Source organism: Scomber scombrus, chromosome 14, assembly GCF_963691925.1.
Source record: "Scomber scombrus chromosome 14, fScoSco1.1, whole genome shotgun sequence".
In the NCBI taxonomy this organism is placed as follows: domain Eukaryota; kingdom Metazoa; phylum Chordata; class Actinopteri; order Scombriformes; family Scombridae; genus Scomber; species Scomber scombrus.
Genome location: NC_084983.1, coordinates 22,940,315 through 22,959,003, shown reverse-complemented (window position 1 = coordinate 22,959,003; position 18,689 = coordinate 22,940,315). Strand labels below are relative to the sequence as shown.

General features: G+C 38.2%; 1 protein-coding gene across 1 annotated transcript in view; it reads left to right on the top strand.

The window, feature by feature from the left end:
* The window catches only part of kctd16b (potassium channel tetramerization domain containing 16b), a 70,557-nt gene extending 58,573 nt beyond the window's left edge, over window positions 1-11,984 (top strand). Inside the window, exon 2 of the mRNA XM_062433463.1 lies at window positions 11,521-11,984. Coding sequence (XP_062289447.1) covers window positions 11,521-11,984 — 464 coding nt within the window. The remainder of the gene's footprint in view (window positions 1-11,520) is intronic.
* The last annotated feature ends 6,705 nt before the right edge of the window (window positions 11,985-18,689 follow it).

The window sequence follows — 18,689 nt, the reverse complement described above, 5'->3', positions numbered from 1 at the left end:
AATGTAGAAGTCCAAATACAATAATAATCTATCATGCCATAATAACATGTACGTCAAACTCTTGGAAATGCTACAGTCTCTACTTTGATTTTTTGTCCTCTAACATTTTTTTAATATGCAGGCTAATTAAAGGAAAGTGGTGACTAAAAACAGCAACAGTGTGAGCAATGATGGCCTGGCATTAAGTGTGAGGCGAGTAAGACAGCCCAGAGTTGGCGGTTTCTAAGAAAAAGACTGTTAATTTGCATCACGATGACTGTTCATGAGAACAGTCTGGATGTGGTGGTTTGCAAGTGATGATTTGCACAAGTATTATTAATGAATGCTAACAGAGGCTGGTGAAGAGAAAAAAATCTCTAAAATGGAAAGTTTTTGAACATTTGGAGAGCAGGCTTGATTAATAATCAGTAGGATTGGTCTTTAAGAGGAACGTTTCACTGAGCCTGCATCAGCAAAGCTACTCTGAAGTGTTTCAAACTGCATAAGTCCCCATTGTTACAGTTAGTTTTAGTGCATAAGGACAGGGCACTGCTGGTCTACGTCAGACATTACAAGACCAGTGTGTAGGATTTATTGGCATCTAGTAATGAGGTTGCAGATTGCAACCAAATGAATACCCCTCACCTTCAAGCATATAGGAGAACCTACAGTGGCCGCGAAACTCACAAAAAACGCAAAATGTGTTTGGTCTGTTCATTCTGGGCAACTGTAGAAACATAGCAGTGCAACATAGAGGGGTCTGTAGAAGGGGACCCACTACCTATGTAGAAATAAAGGGCCCATTCTAAGGTAACAAAAACAATTATTAATTTCAGGTGATTATACTCTAATTAAAACATACTTATAAATATATTCCAGTTCTGCCAAGTCCTTTCAACTAGATGCAACTAAATTTTACACACTGTTTATTTTCCATTATGTTTAAACCATCCAGAACGTCTCACCATATGAAAAAAAGAACAATTCTCCCTCTATAAATATTTTTCAGTCCTCTTCATGCATTTTTTTGTTCTGTTCTCCACCTCCTCTACCTCTAGTAATAACGTCTTGAACATTCAAAATGAAATACAAATAAAAACCACATGCGTCCTTGCACATAGTGCCAATTTTCCAAAGTACCTATTGTACACTTGTATACTGTTTTAGCTTATTGTGACTTTAGAACCATTGAGATTTACAGTTCAGACCGTTTCAGACTTTTGTCACCGAGTAGTGTTACTCTCTGAAGCGAAATGTAACACCTGCTTGTAGGGAAGAGAGGCACTTTCACTGAGCATCAACACACAAAACAAAACAACCTTGAGTGTAGGAACACTCACTGAGACATACAGTCATTAAATACAGGGCTGAGGAAATGCTGGCATAAAAGAAGTGGCTGGTTTAAGAAGCTGAACAGTCAAACACATCATTTCATGCTGTCTTACGAGGAACTAATCACGCTGCATCAAGAGAAAGATGGTGAAGTATAGAGAGAGAAGGGAGGGAATGGAGAAGAAATGCTTCATTCTTGTTATACATTATGCCAACATTGCAAATATAGCTTGAACCAACAATCTATTTAGGAATGCACGCCTGAATATGCTGAATTTTTATTGGACAGCTGACGTCTTTGTCCAGAACTGATCCCCAGTGCCAAGGACAGTTTAATCAATATCTGACCAACCAAGCTTCTTCTCACAGCTAAAAGCCAGACAGCTGAGACGTAAAGCAAGCTCCTGCGGGTTCAGGCTCCTCACTTGACCAGCATCTGTCACACTGAAGTGTCCTTGGGCAAGATGCTGAATCATTGCCAACTTTAATTGCTGTTCTCTCGACCTCTCTGCAGACGAGGGCATGTGTAAAAGAAAAGAAAAAAGAATCTCCTTGTAGGGATAAACACATTATCACATTATCATTACATTTAACTTGAGATGGCATTAGGTTGTGCTTCAGTGCTGGGAGCTACTCCGTTAACGATGAAAAGAAGACTGACTTTGTGGACCCAAAGATCATTCGTCAGAGTATTTGAACTAAAATAAAATCCATTTTAAAGCAGCAACATCAGCTCTGAACCAGAAAATAGACTCATATGCCCAGAAAATCACTCAGAGTACAGCTAGCGTTTCATTTTCTGATTGATTCTCTATGGTGCTACACATTGGTCTGATGCTCAAGAGAGGAACAAACTCTTTATTTCTTTCTATCACTTTGTTTTTATTATGGCAGACTGAACACTCAGTCATAAAATCTGAACTGTCCTTAGGATTGTAGTGATAGCATATGAGGGGTGAGATCCATTTGTAAGTCCTTTCAAAATTGTGAAAGTGCAGCAATAAAGTATCCGATCAAAGCCACCAGTGCTCTGATTGTAAAACACAATTTAAGGCTTATGCAGTGTAGACATTGAGGCTTACACAGAAAGGCTTGTGGCTTACATTTTATCCTTGTGGCATTATTTGTAATTGCAGCCTTTTACAAATACTTAATGTAATAGTGTAATCCAGGGTTTCTCATCCAGTGAACAGGGATGTGATGAGGGAAAACAAACAACGGCATACAGTATTATTGATATGAAGCATCTAAAAGCTAAACTCAGCCAATGTCAGAACTGCAGGACTCTTTGCAAGTTGGGTAAATATGGGTATTTAAAGGGGTCATAACTTTATGTGATTTTCTTATACATTCTGTTATGATGTTTGATTATATTTGATTTTAAACATAGTTTGCACTGTAACCTCTACTTCTTCTTGTGATGACATCAGATCTGTTCGCACATGACCATAAAGGGCCTTTATTGCTGCGGAGGTTGTTCCATGAACTCTTCATGTTGTCCACATAGTTATTTCATATCGGATTTGTGCTCAAACATGTACAGATGTAGCTGAGACTTTAATAGTTTGAGTAAAGAACTGATAAAAGAAGTGAAGTCCATAGCATGCTGAACTACTGTGAGTCAACTGAGTCAACTGCAGCTTCATGAAGCTGAGAGTGGGCTGATTGAAAGGGGGCCCTTAAAGAGACAGGAGCTATAATGATCTGTTTAAGACAGAGGCTTAACTGAGGTGCTGCATAAGCACGTTTATCAATATGAACATGTAGGGTCACTTGTGTCATGGTCCATGTGCTGGAAAAAGCTAGAAAACAAAATATTTTAAAGAAGATAATATTTGGTGTAAAGCCACATCTGAACTGCACTATTCAAGCATTTGACGTCCACTGGAGGACAGTGTGACAGGCTGATGTTACATCTGTAATCTATTTAATTGTTGCCAATAGGTGGTACAGATATTATGTGAAACCTCCAAAGAATTTACCAAGAAAGAAAATGCAGCTGTGACACTCATTGCCCACAGGGGGTGTTAAAAAAGCAACTTTTATTCTTTCTTTACCTATAGGTGGCAACAATGTCAACATCTGTAGGTTCAACTTGCTGATGCTGTTACCTCCCTATCTGATAAGTGGTGGGTTTGGCATGTATAGAAATAAACTGACAATGACTCAACAGCTCCTTCATGTGGAGTTTCTGCAGCCTGATAAGCAGAATTGAATGAGACTGATTTAGTTACAGTTGCAGTTATGAAAGAGTTTACATATATACTGTATATTCCAGTGCTGCTCTAGATTATTGTTTAGTATACTTTGTCCTGCACATAAGGCTAATGTTGAGGGACACAACATTACATTAAGGAATTCAACAGCTACAGTGGATATTGACGTTCCAATGGTTGGTTGCAAAATTTAAAATGATATAAACACCATCAAGTTACTCTGAGTTTCGCAAGGGCTCCTGTCTTTTTCTGATACTTCTTCCATTTCATACTAGTAAAATTGCATGCAAAAGGCATCAAGTTTGACTTAGTTCTTTTCAAGTGAAATTAACTATGATGCAACAAGTTCTGACACCGTCTCTCTATGTTTCCAAAGGTTTTATGCAAAATGCTGAATGAAATTGGTATATGGATAGAAGTAGATGAGATGAGACAGGCTGAGGCAAGGTGGAGACTATATATTTGAGAATCTTTGGATATGCATATATTTCATTTTCCTGCAGGACACGAGATGTTTCTTAGCTGACTGAAAAGTCTATTCTCTATGTATCTGCACTGGAGGCTTCCAGTTTACACATCACACTAGTGGAAATTTATATTGGTCAAGGATTGACTTCGTAACTACTTGTGAATTCACAAATCATGCCGGTAGGCCCACCCCTTAATATCATATTATTAATGAATGATAATCTGTTGTTTATTTTAACTTGAATACTGAAATGAACTGCTGCTGAAAAAAAAGGTGTTGGAGCCATGCAGGAATCGGATACACAAAACTTTCTATCAGGGCTGTTGACTTACTTGCCAAAATGAGGCAAATCAGTGGAACAGAAAGTAAGACAGAGAGAATAAACTGGGGGAAAAAAACACATAATAGAAAAATGACTAATGAAGAGAGAGAAACGGAAACCTCAATCTTGAGAGGAAGATAATGGAGGAGACTGAGTAAGAGACAGGAGTTGAGGTGGGAGACAGAAAAAAAAGACCAGACAGAGAGGAGTGATAGATAGAAGAGGTTTATTTGTTTTTGTTGTGCCAACATCATTTATCTCCAGTGAACAGCCTCCCAGTGCTGAGAGGCTGTATGACAGAAATCAATCAGAGGGCAATCGTCCATACACTTCCACTGATGCGCCAACTCATCGATACAGGCATTAGGAGAGGAATGGTGGAGAGGAGATGAATGTGGAAAAGGAGAGAGAAATGTGAAAAGAGTTGACAAAAATAAAGAGAGATGGCAGAAGAAAATAAAACAAAATTAAAAGAAATGAGTAGAGGACGGATAGACAAGATTGTTTTTTAAACCGCAAAATGAATGTTTGGAATGTGTTTAAACTCATTCCATGCTTACTCAAGTGGGTGTGGCGTTTCCTTATTTTTGCTTGAAGCTCTGTTCATAAGGATATATAATAATGAGGTAAATATCTGAGTCTGTTGGGACTCACCATTCAATATTTTTGGAACACAAGAGTTGAATCACGCTGCATGATTTGTTTGCAGACATTTGAACATTACTCTCATAGCTTTTACCAACTTCGGTGGGATTTCAGCTCAAATGGGGATGAGAGAAGATAGATGCACCCAGTCATTGATTTGCTATGGTTTTCAATGAGAGCCTAACTCCAGGCTGTGTACAATCATGACAAAATTCACATGTCAATTGGTCATGTTTAGGTCAATAGTTGGTATCGTTAGAGTTAAGGCAGATGTTTGTTTGACTTTGTTATGCAAGCAAATGAGGCAAAACTTGGCTGACAGAAAGTCAATAAAAGAAAAAAAAACCTTATCAATTATAAGCAAACATGGTAACAGTAGAGAAAATAACTTGACATGTATAGATGTTGAGGCATATGATGCAAAACCATCATAAATATTGACATATTAATACATTAGAAAACATGTTAGTTTTTTCAGCTGCTCATTCAAGACAATAACCAGATGACAGATGATAGCTAACATGATTTTTTTTTCTCTTAAATTCAAACAAAAAGGGTTTATGTGTTTATGTGGGTTGATTTTTTCAGTGTAGGGTTAGTGTGTGTGTTTATTCTATTCTATTGTGAGTGCAGTGTGAGTCAGCCAGGTCTGGCTGGCTAACACAAGCTGTGGACATTCCTGCTGAGATCAATACATCAGAGCCTAGAGCACCTGTCAGGAAGCATTGTGTATTTGTATTTGTGTTTGTGTGTGAGTGTGCATGTGCGTGTGTGTGTGTGTGTGTGTGTGTGTGTGTGTTTGTGTTTATGTGTGTGTGTGTGTGTATCTAATAGCATGTGACAGTCATTAGACTACAGTCAGACCTTCTGCTCAGCTTCCTGGAAGAGAAACAACATGAGAACACATGAATCAAATGCTGCACATATAAGGCAAACACACACACAGGCACACACACACACACACACACACACACACACACACACACACACACACACACACACACACACACACACACTCAGAGCAAGTGTGTGTGCTGAGTGATGCTGGCCAGAGGCACAGCCGACAGTCTGACACCTCTGATGACATGAATGGGAACCCCACCTGACACCAGCCTCCCTTTCTCTGCCCAATGGCTTACAGATAATAGTTCCAAGGCCAATGTCACTTACACACTGAGGGATGACCACAGGCGTGCACACACATGCTGTTGGTGTGCCCAGTAGCTCACACACACACACTCCAGAATACAACATGTATGACTATGTGGAGGGAACAACGCCATATTGAAGCACATAAACTGACCTATATCAGGCCCTAACTTATCATGCATCATGTGACACATTACATGTGTGTGCAATTACACATGTACATTCCCATGCATTGTCTTTCACTCACACATACACACAAGCACAAACATGCATCAGCCCCGAAGGAAAGTATGACCTTACTCTCTCACAAGATGCCACATATACTAGGTCTATATATAGATAACGTTTACATTGACATGCACATACTGATATGTAAAGAAATGCACACATAAATTGAAAAAGACAAAACTAAATTAAGTGTCTTCTTTTCTTTTGCTCCTTTTGTCACTGAGTGTGTACTATGGACACACACACGTCACAATCACATTACAAAATATAGACTACATCCTACAGCATAATAAAGTCAGCGGGTTTATGTAAATATATATATATAAAAGACTATTCAAGACTAAATCACTTTTTAAGATAGAATCTATGTTTAACCAGGGAAGGTTTATTTTAGGTGAAAATACCTGCCCCAAACATACCCAGTTAAACACTGTCTCACCCAGAAGCTTCCCTGTTAATGAAAGTCTAATCTGTTTGTTCCTTGAGCAAAGATTAAGTGCCTTGCTCAAAGCTCAAGGCAAGTGATCCTGAATTGCTTCCTTGCCCAGTTTTATCCTAAAGGTCCAGGTTTGAACCAGCTGCCCTCCAGTCAGCAGTCCTTTCCCCCAACTTTTAAGTTGCTGTTTTTGCATTAAACAATACAGGAACTTTATTTTACACTGCTCTAACACAAAATACTGTATGATGTATAATGTAGCTATAGTACAGCAGTTTGTGAGGTTGTTTGCTGTCATCTCAAGACATGTTTGCCTTCTCTATTCATGTTAGTTCATCAGCATATTCTTTGTTTCCTGGCTAGTTGGTATTTTAATTTAACAGATAAATGAACCAATATACAGTATATTTCATTGAGGTTATATTAGTGAGAGGCGGCTGGGCCATTTAGCCATTAAAGAAAGTCATTACCGAGGGAGACATAAACACACTGCCTTAAGAAGTGTACTGCGAATCTGACCTGGAGCCTTCCCTTCTCTCTTTTTTCCACTTTTCTTATCTGTCTCCACTGGGCAAAACCATTTTATTAAAATAATGTAAGCAAACAAGATTAAGAGAAAATAGACCGTTTTTACTGATGAAAGCTCTGGTGTAAATAATAGAGTGAATGATGGCTGAATTCAGTTTAGCTAGTTTGGCTGTGGTAAGGCCGCTGATCTGTTAAATTGTTTTCTCAGTGAGTTGACAGAACAAGCAATGAGCAGGTGATGTGTAGTTGACTTGATTTTATGATGTATATGTCAAAAGTTGCCCTACAATACAAAAAACCCCTACTAGTATTCAGTTAAAATTCAAACACATTCACCCTGTAACACACAGAAACTCAACCTCCTCTGATTCATTCTACATCTTTCCAAATATGCTGACATTTGTGTGGGCATGATTGACAGTAAGGGCGTACGCCCTCTCCCCAAGACATCTCCTGCCTGATATGAACAATGAACCTCAGCTTATTTTACAAGTGAGTGGATAATTCAGGAGAGTTGCTTACTTGTCAAGGATAAACACTGTCAAATCGATGCCATTAAAAGACCAAAGATACCGTGTACCTATGATTATGACAATACAGGTGATTGGTTTTTTAAACAATTTTTATTTCATAGGAGAAAATTAGGCTTTGTTTGAGTTAGAACACATGCAAGGTCTGCACAAACATACTGAATATTGCTCCTGCTATACAGCTCAACCACCAACATACTGTGTCAAATCATTGACTTAAAGAACCACAGTGCCCCATTAAGTGGATTGTTCAGGCATGATGTAGGAAAATCCATCACAATTCCTTCAGTTTAAGGTGCAGAGGAAGAAACTTTCAGATGAAAATGTTCACCTGCAGTGATGGATCGGGCATCCTTTCGGCTTCACAAGATGCATCATTACCCTCCAGTATAATCAAAATCAGACATTTGGTGTAGCAGCTATCGCCTTTCAAACCTTTAATTATGGCACTTCTATCAAGTTTAAAGTGTGAGGCTCCAGAGTACACAGCCAAATTCCATCATTCATCTACAGTGAAGCAAAATTGGATTAGGGATGTCTGAGATATCAAGTTTGAGACAAATGTTTGGACCCTTAGTTTAAACAGTGGCTTGTTTATTTCAAAATGAAATTAGTGGTGTCATTACAGAATTACCAGAGATTTATTTATGGATGGACATTTAGGGCCCTTACATTCGATCTGGTCATGTGATTTGTCCGTACAAGAAGACAGAAATTCAAGCAGACACAAACGGAAGGGAAAAAATGAATAAGCAAAACTAATAGAAACAGTGGTTTAATTTTCACCTAAATTAGCAACCATACGGTGTAAATGCCAATGAGGAAACACAGGTCCACATATTAACAATTTTTTTCATTTCAATTAGCAGGGAAAATTGGTTTCACTTCTAACACGACTTGATGTGTTATTATGCATCACCACTGCATAGGAATCTATTCTTTTGGGAACATAATTACATTATCACTCTGTAGGTGAGGATAAAGACACCACTCAATGACTTATACACACCTCAGTTATCATTGCTTGGGATTTTATAGTCTCTGGTGTCTTCAATTGAATTATTTGCCAGCCAATTTGTCATGAAGCTAAAGGTTTGACTGGTCAAAATGATAAATCAGATCCCTCCCTGGTAGTCTTTAGTGTTAGCAAGGCTAATAGCCATTTACAATACCTGAAAATTAAAGCAGCATATCACTGTCAGGACTTACAGTGCGAAGAGCTCAAATGGAGGTGGATATAATTACTTAATGCCAAAGTTTAATCCAAATGTCATATATCAAGTGTACAGATGCAAGGGCGCGTGCGCGCACACACACACACACACACACACACACACACTGGGGCTCTTTACAAAATGACGTTTGTTACTGAGGCTTTACCCGTCCCATCGTGTTAATTTTATTTGGACAGGCAAATTGGCTACTGGCAGATTTAACAATTCACCACAGTCTGGGGCCATTTTTCAAAACACCAATTACGAGTCTGCATCTCATCGATCAGAGGGCCCTCTATTCACTCTGGGTGACATAAATTAACTCATGTTCCTAAACAGAGGTTGGGAATAGATGTCATTGCACCCATCATGGGGTTACATTTTCTATACTGAAATTATTACATCTTTTTATCTGAGGTTGATATCTATTTGTGTGTATGTGTGTGTACCTTCAAATTACACTTTTGTAATACTACTAGTGCTAGTAATACTGTATTTTCTGTCTTTGTCTGAAGTCCGTATGTGTCTTTATGCAAGTTTGTTGAGGGTTTGTAAGTCTTAATTAAAGAGATCCAGAACTGGTACGGGTGAAAAGCCGTTCTAGTTCCGTCACTGCCTTTGATGGGGTGATGTTTATTTCACAAAGAAAGCAGTGTATACATGTGTGTCTGAGTGTAAATGTTGTTCTGTGTTAGTCCTCGTGCCATTTGGAATGACAGTGGGAAGGTTAAAATCAGTGTCAAAGCTGTAATCCTAAGAGTATTTCTTCACATAAACAAGTTACAATATGTGCTAGCTGTTTATACTGTAAGTAATACTCCGTACTCAAGGAACAAATATTGGTTGGATGAATTGATTTATCATCTGCTGTCCCTCACTTTAAACAAGCTAAATATGCTGCCTAGGACAAAAAGAAAGAAAAGCAGCGGGACAGTTATTTTAAGCAGAGTTATTTATAGTCTTGTACAATCTGTTTGAAGTGAAATGCTCAGCAACACATGAAAAGAAATGTGGTTCTATTGAACATGATGAATGGAAGATGCATGAAAAGCAGAAGCCTGTGCTTGTGTGTTTGTGTGTGTTTGTGTGTGTGTGTCTGTAGTATTGTAGCAGGTAAGGGGTGGGGCTTGAAATCAGAAGGGAGGCAAAATGTGTGTGTGTGTGTGTTTTTGCCTCAAGGGTTTGATCTTTCTCCTCACTAAACAGAGCGGACTCCATCAGTAACAGATACCCTTTCAATTATTCAGGAGGTTAGCATGAAAAATAAATGGCTGTTTCCTGCAGTGAGAGGTGTGGTGCTTTTCTGGTTCCTCCCAGTGTTTCAGCCCTACTGTAAACAGATGTTAGGCTGGGCAATTGATTCCTTTCAGCAATTGCTATGGTTGACTGCTTCTGTCTTCCTGTTGCTTAAGGCTACAACTATTGGTATTCAAGGAAAGGTTGCAAAGTCTTGTTTTAATTTTTTTTAAATACTGCTAACCTGAATCAACTTTTTGCCAAGGAAGCATTGATTTGGCGATTTGCTGGTCAGAAAACATTGAATGGTCTAAACCTATTTAGACATCTAGGTTACTTACTATTGTTTCAATAGTATTTTTATGTGTACATGGAGTTAGAACCTGTAATACACTGAAATAGACAGCCATGGTGATGAAACAACCTGGACCTTTTGACCTGCATATCACTAAGAATAATACTGACTGGTTAGAGTTTACATTAAGTTTCCATTGAATCTATTATTGGTCTAACACAATGCTCCCAATAAATTTAAAATGAAAGTTATTTTAAGTGTTTGATGCTGCATATATGTGTGTAGGTCCTGGGTTTTATAGGCCAAGTTTGCAGTTAATGAGATAAACAAGTTGGCTGGTGAACAGGACAGCAGGTTTCAGCGAAAGCTGTATTTAATTGACAGACTTCATTTTGCTTAATTGTTTGTCTGTTTCAATATTGCTATTGTTTCTCCTTGGGGAGTTGAAATTGTCTTTGCAAGGTCAAAAGCTTGTATTGCATTGGTACTGCAGTGGCTCCCATTTCATGATGTCAAACTACAATCGGTTTCAGTGTTTCACAGTAAACACATTTGCAGCATATAAATCTGTACATTTATTGTGATTCCTCTTGTTTCTTGTTTCATGGATCTGGGAGAGGAGTTCTTTGAACAATACAGGCTTGTCAGACAGTCAGCCAGCTCACTTAGACTGGAATAATGCCAGTTGTTCTTGACGCTGTGTCACTTTGTTCTAGGTGATGGCTATTTGGCATTCACTGACTTTTCCTCTTGCTCTGTCTTGGGGCTTCTTTATTTGTCTTTCTTCTCCTGTCTGACTAATTTCTGCCTCTCTTTGTGTCACTGTCTCATTTTTATCTTTGTATATTCCTGAGGATTGGCCCAGAAAAAAAGACAAGGTAAAAAAATAGCTTTGCATGGAATCTAATGTTAGCTCCATTTCTGGTTCTGTCTCTTTCCAGGTGGCCCATCACGTTGGTCCTCCCCTCCATGTGACTGCTGCTGCAAGAACCACAAAGGAGATGGCGAAGGTGAAAGCGGCACCTCCTTTAATGAGCTCTCCACCTCCAGCTCTGAGAGCCAGTCAGAAGCCAGCTCTCCCCAGGGAACAGTCATCTGTGGCCCGGTCAGCCGCCAGTCACACCCCCACGGTAATGTCCAAACTCTGGACAGGCCACTGAAAAAAGGCCCCGTCGCCATGCTCCAGCAGTCTGAACAGCGGCGGAAGAGTGACTTGCTGCGCACACTCACAGCGAGCTCCCGTGACACCAGCACTTGCAAGAAGAGGCCAGCGAAAGAAAAGCTGACAGTGGAGGAGGAGCTGGATAAATGCATTCAAGACTTCCGCAAGATCAAGATCCCTGAGAGGTTCCCCGAGAGGAAGTACATGTGGCAGGCTGACCTTCTGAGAAAGTACCGCGTCTGAGCCAGGAAACAGAACAGAGCGAGCAGACACATGAAGCCAAGGATCAGTTTACACGTTTTTTGATCATGACTTTTGCAACAAAAGGGAGATAACACTTGACTCATTTGAATCCAGTTTCTGGGGGAAAACTTCACCTTTATGCCAGTAGGTTGAACGTCTACACAGAAGCTTGAAAGAAGCATTAAAAACAGACTGTTCTCTTATTGACGTATGTAGTATGTATGTGTGAGTATCTAGATTAGGACTACTGTGTGTACTGTAAGTATGTGCTGTACCTTGCTGAATGCTTCAGAGCTTTGAATAATTTATCCCAGAGGACCAATCCGAGTGGGTCAAAGACATCCTCTATGAACAGATCAACCAACCGAAGGCTTGCTAATGGCTACACTGGGGGTTACTGAGGGTTACTGGCCTGCACACGCTGTCATCTGTCATCATTTCACTGAAAAACCATCACAGGAGCCACAAAGACAAACACTGATTCACTATGTGAATGTGTGTGTATGTGCCTGTGTTCTCACCCAGGTGGCCTAGAGGTCACAGATAAATCTGCATCAGGATCCATTAATAATTCATGCTGTCCCGACAGTGCTCTCACTATAAATACACACAGAGCTCTCTGCTTCCAGGGTGGCGTAAATAGTTAGGTTGATTACTTTTAGGAAACATTTTGGGGGCTTCAAAGGCAGGAGGAGGCACAGTTTCAATAGCACCAAAATTAATTATTCATTAGAAAACTTCTTTTTTAAATATCTCTTATATTACAAGTGAGTCTGTCCTCCCAAGAGAATGACATTATAGGTCATGAATTCAGTTGCCAAAAACTACATTTAGTTACGTCTGAGTGACTACCCTAACCCTAATTCTAACCCTAACCCTAACCCGCCATCAAGCAGCTGCAGTAATTATGACCCTTGAAAGTGATGCAGTTCAGATGATGATGATGATGAGGCAGGTTGGGTAGACGGCTAGATAGAGAGTCAGTGGCAAAAAGTCAGTTGGTTCAAATAAATGGCAACAAGTGGAATTCCCGTTTTAACCACTCTTTGCTTCTTGTTTCTAACTGTGAGTGTCATGTTTTCAACTTCAAGTTTTTTTACTGTAATGTGGTTTTGCCATGACGACAAAGATTGCATAATTTTAAGGAACAATGTTTATAGTGATCATTTTAGCACAAACCATGATGTTTTGGAAAGCGGCATATTATACTCCAATGGGTTGTTCTAAAAATGCTCAAATGGGTCGTACTGGAGTACAGGTACAAACAACCTATGTGGCCATTTAATTTAGAGGATTTGTTGCAAACGTATTCCCCAAGCGAATCTCACTGCACTGAATTGCATTGATTTTTGCCACGTTGGCCAGGTGTAGAGCAAAAGGATGAACAAAAGAGTAAAGGATTTGATTTGATGGTCAAACGAGAGGGAAATACAGAGGTTCAATAAAAAAGTCCTGATTTAATGCACCTATACATACATCATATGCCTTTAGCACAAATTGAACAAAACACTCACTCAAACACACAAAGCACATGCACAATGATTAATCATGAGGTCATTGGTGCTCAGTATGACACCTACAGTAAATACAGACAGGGTGGGACAGGATTGCTACATTTGCTCACACTGTTGACGCAGACTGATGCTTTCTACCCTGACTGTTGACAAGACGATCAATAGTTATTGATGATAGGGTCCGGTGATAGCGCTGGAATGTGGTTCTTGTTTACAGTTATTAATGAAGCCACTGGGTTACTGACAAAGACACGCTGTTCATTTATTCAGTGAAAATTAGCCATTACTCATGTATTCATTTATATACTCCTAGCTCTGTCAGAGTTGATGGGATTTATTGTGATGGGGTTGCAGAAACAAAGATGGCAGACAGATATTTCAAATAGCTTAATTCAAGAACACATCAATTTCTCCACTTGATTGATGTAGATTTGATTTATTCGTTGTTGTTTTTTAAGTACCCACTGGACCACATAGTAAAGGGAAATTATTTCAGGGTGCAAATGAATTTATTGATCACAGTAAATGGCAAAAAGCACACATAAATTCACTAATGCTAGACTCATGAGAGATTTCTCTTTAGCGTTATGGTAAAGATGATAAATGCCATTTAGCACAATTGTTGTCAGATTAGTTAACTGTTCATTTAAACAGGCACTGTTTTTGACATCACAATCTCTGTTTTAGGAGAGAGATATTTAAAAGGGAGCAGCTATATGTAAGACACTGTATAAAAGGATTGATTATATGACTCAACAGTTAAAACAACAAAAGGAAACAAATACATAAGACTGTCAGAAATAGAGGTCATTATTTAAAAGAGATACTTTTCCTTATTTTCAGTCATACATAGTTTTACAATGTCAGATGTTGATATTAAATGTGGCCAAAGTGTCAGAATAATGAGATGAACATATGGAGTAGGGGTAAAGCCTTTGAGCACTTGGTTTCCAATGTTTTTTTCTACTTTCAGCCCAAGCCGACATTGGCTCAAGATGGATATCTTTATATGGTCATCTGTTCACTGCTATGCTCCCCTAAAATTATGGCATTTTCCCATTGTTTTGGGGGTACTCATGCCGAGCCATGACTCGAGTCAAGTTGGCATGCTGTGAGTGTTTTTCCATTACACAGCATGGCTTCATCAAACATCATCGTCACTGTGGCTGTGTCTGCTTGTTCTATTCCTCCCTTCATTCATGCTAACTGATCTGTTGAACAAAGAGCTCCAAATATCTCCATATGTTGTTTTATCAACCAGTTAGCACTGCCGACAAAGCTCTGCTAAGATGGTGAGAAACATGTTTCATTTCATGTAAATTCTTCACAATAAAAGACCCTTACTAGTAGTTATTTAAATGCCTTTAATTTGAAGCAGTAAAGCCGGAAATGTTGGTTTTGCATCAGTGGTAACTTAACATGACCCGATACAGCTGTTCCTCAGCAGGCTATCTGAAAGCTGGCCAATCAGATTAGAGTGGGCTTATCAGGAAGGGAGCCTTAAAGAGACAGAAGCTAAGACTGCCTGTCAAGAGACAGAGGCTGAACTGAGGGGCTGCATAAAGGGCCAGTATAAGATCAATTTCAAGTTGTAGAAGTTGAAGTGTTTTTAAATTGTGAATCATGCAAAGCTATTCCAGTGGAGTCCCAACATAAACATACAGAGCTGGAAATGAGCATAATAGGTCCCCTTTAAAAAAATGTATTGGTCAAAGGAAATTTAATTGTCAGTTTTTTTCCATATTGTAAACCATCTGTGTGGGGCAAAAAAAAGGCATGCAGTGTAAAAATACTGTAGAAGGAAGCATCTATGCCCTCATCATGTCCAATGTATGCGACAAATTTCAGCAGATTTATTTTAAGTTTCTATTAGAGCCGATAGGACAGATAATCAACTGCTTACTGATGATTGTGTTTGTTGATCACAGCTTTGAGACCGATCGCGGTATGTGAACGGTGTGATAGACAGTTATGATGAAAGATGTAAATTAAAAATGTAGTTTGAGTCATGAAAGTTATGAAGTAATACATGTTGATGAATTGACTTGTATAGATGAAAGTTCAGGATGACCTTGGTAGTGATATTAAAAACAGGAGGAAATGGAGAAAATTTACATAGAACTTGATTCAACTTCTAACATTTATTATTGCTGCTTATGGATGTGTAGAGGAGAGGACTTTATAAACAATCATAGCTTTTTGAAAAGCACAAAGTATACAGTTTAATTAAAAGCACAAAAAAGAATAAAATATGCATCAGATTAACTTATTAAAAAGACATTTATTTAAAAATGCCCCTTACATGTTAATAGAAATGGAGAACTAAAATATGTTTTATTATGCTTATTTTTTTATCTAAATTATTAAATTAATGGATTATAAAATGCCACAATATGTTGCCCATGAAATGTATTTCCTTAAAGTAGTAAGGAATTTCCAGTTATTTTCAGTGATGCCTATACGTCTGCTATGGTTTAATATACTATACAGTAATATGGTTGCAATAGGTGCTAGTAACAAACCAACCATTCTCCTCATGTCAATACAATGAATATGACTTATTTTTCTACATTGCTGGAATATTACATTTTCATTTTAAGGGTCATTTATCGTATAAGTTAAAGTTGGAATATGTTAATCCAGACTACATATCATATGTAAATAAACACCATAAATCATACCTAACCAGAATAATGTATTATACTATGTGTATATAACATGCAAATCCATGACGCATGGCTGCTCCTCTGTTTCTTAGTGATGCAGTAGACTGACACTAATGTAATACAGCTATTCTTGTTTTATCATATAGAGTGTTGGGCCATCAGGGATGAAGGAAAATATAATACACACCTATAACATATTACACTACACTATAACAAATTATACAGCGGTTCTTTTTCATGACAACAGTGTCATAAACGGACTGTTAGCACATTTGTCTGACAGCGCCACAGAGGTAGTCACTGGTCACATTTATTCAAAACTCAAAACTTGCGAATTGTTCAACTGTAACTCTAAAGCTTTTGTTACCATACAGTGCAGTCAGAAAGTATAAGGATTTATTTTGTTGTTGCCTCTTTAATTCTTATAAACTTATAAAAACAGTTCTCCAATGCTGAGGTTAACCATTGACAAACAAATTCTCTATAACAAATGCTACTGATACAATGGTTAATTGCTGAGGGTCAAAAGCAACCAAAACCAGTAGGAAGTGAAGACAGCTCCACAGTCTGTATACAGGTGTTGGGGAATATTATTGCATATGTGAAAAAAGTTTTGTGAGACCTTTTTGATAAATTGCCTCATGTCAGATAACGTGACATAACCACTGGTTGTGGCTTAAGACGACACATTTGACAGTTAAACTTAAAGGTAGTGGCTTAAGACTGCATATTGCAAACCGTCTCTGACCAAACTGCCCGTTTTGACAAGAAATAAGAGTACATGAAATAAAACAATATGATATATCTGCATCAATTTTGATGCTTGTTTTAATCTAAGTCTGACAAGGAGCATTGTTCATGTTGCATGGATGCAAACACCCTGCTGAGAATCACAACTTTAAAGTCAGTCTCTGTTTTATTTATTTGAAATCCTATATCTTCTAGAGTACAGAGGTGGAGTGTGCTTTCAGCTGCTGGTACAACTGTTATCTGGCAAAATGATCTGAACACAGTTCTGAACAGTTTTGGAAGTGGAAAAAAAAGATTTTTGTGAATAGTTACAGTCCGATTGCTATAGCTTCTTGAAATTTTTATTATTTTGTAATTATTTTTGACATCTGCAATATTTAACGTTGTGCTGTTCATTTTCAGTCCAATTTAAGCAAGAAAGCAAGTTGATATTAGGAATCATGTTTGCTTGACTGTGCTTGCCATTTTTAAAAGATGTGTACTTTGACATGATTCAACAACAAGGTCGATCAGTCACAGAAATCTGAGAGCATTTTCAAACACAGATTTAACATTGGTCATGATAAGAAATATTGTTGAACAGAGGCAGAGTGAAGATGAATACCAAGACACCCGGTGGCCTTCTAGAGTAGACTTCAGCTGTTTTTGCACAATGTATAAAGATGATAAAGAAACACTAACAAGAAAGTATTTGAATAAGATATAGTTATGTTATTAATCACTTACATGCACAACACAGCCACAAGTAATGTGTCTGTCATGAGAGAGAGTTTTGGACATTTGTTGTCTTATAGATGAAGCAGACCAGTTTTCACTGTCAGAGCACATAAGATAACATTCAGTTCCTCTGGGCTGAAATGAGCAACAAATTATGTAAATCTTATTGATTATGAATGACTGCAATTTAAGTCAAATGTGATGTATGAAAAGAAAGCGAGACTAATGATGTGATGTTAAGTTCGTCAATTTATGTCAATTGTAGCGCCCATCTACAGTCTGTGATTTGTTTTCTCTTGAAGTTAGGGTCATAATGCCCTGCAAGTGAAGCCTGCGTACATCACTGCAGGCTCAGTTATTTTCCTCCTGTTTTTGTTGAGCCTGCGAACCACAGAGAAAATCACATTAGTCTGCTACCACCAAGGTAGACCTGGCACATACTGTTTGAAACAAAAGGGCGTTTTGATGTATGTTGTTCTGACACAAAAAAGAAAAAATGAAAAAATGGTTCAGAAACATTGTGAGCATGTTGGTATACAAAAACTATAACAGATTTAACTTAGTCTGTTCTTGTGAAAAAGATTATGTCAAAACTGATATTTAACAGAAAAAAGAAAAACTTGCACAAAAAAAAAAGATAAGCACAAATGTGTTGATTGTGTCTGCTGTTCCTCCACAGGTGTATAACATTATCAAATAAGAAGTAAATTCTGCAATGTAACCGAGCTCCTGCAAAACAGAGTGATTCTCACCAGGTGCATATAAGTCATGTAAACACAAATCATTCAGAAAATATGAATGGAATTCTATATGGGTAATTATGGGATAAATTATGTCTGTCAAACTTTTTCTAATCTTTAAATTATTCTTAAATTTACATGCAGATATTAAATGAAATGTGAATTTTCAAGAGGCAAACATCCATGGTGAGAGTTGCGCTGTATTCCAGGTGTGACGTCCTGTTATTACGTCTGCCTTTAGAGACAGTACAATTCATCGGAGAGTCTTTAGATACAAAGTACAGTACTGGTCAAAATTTTGGGCACACTTGATGAGAA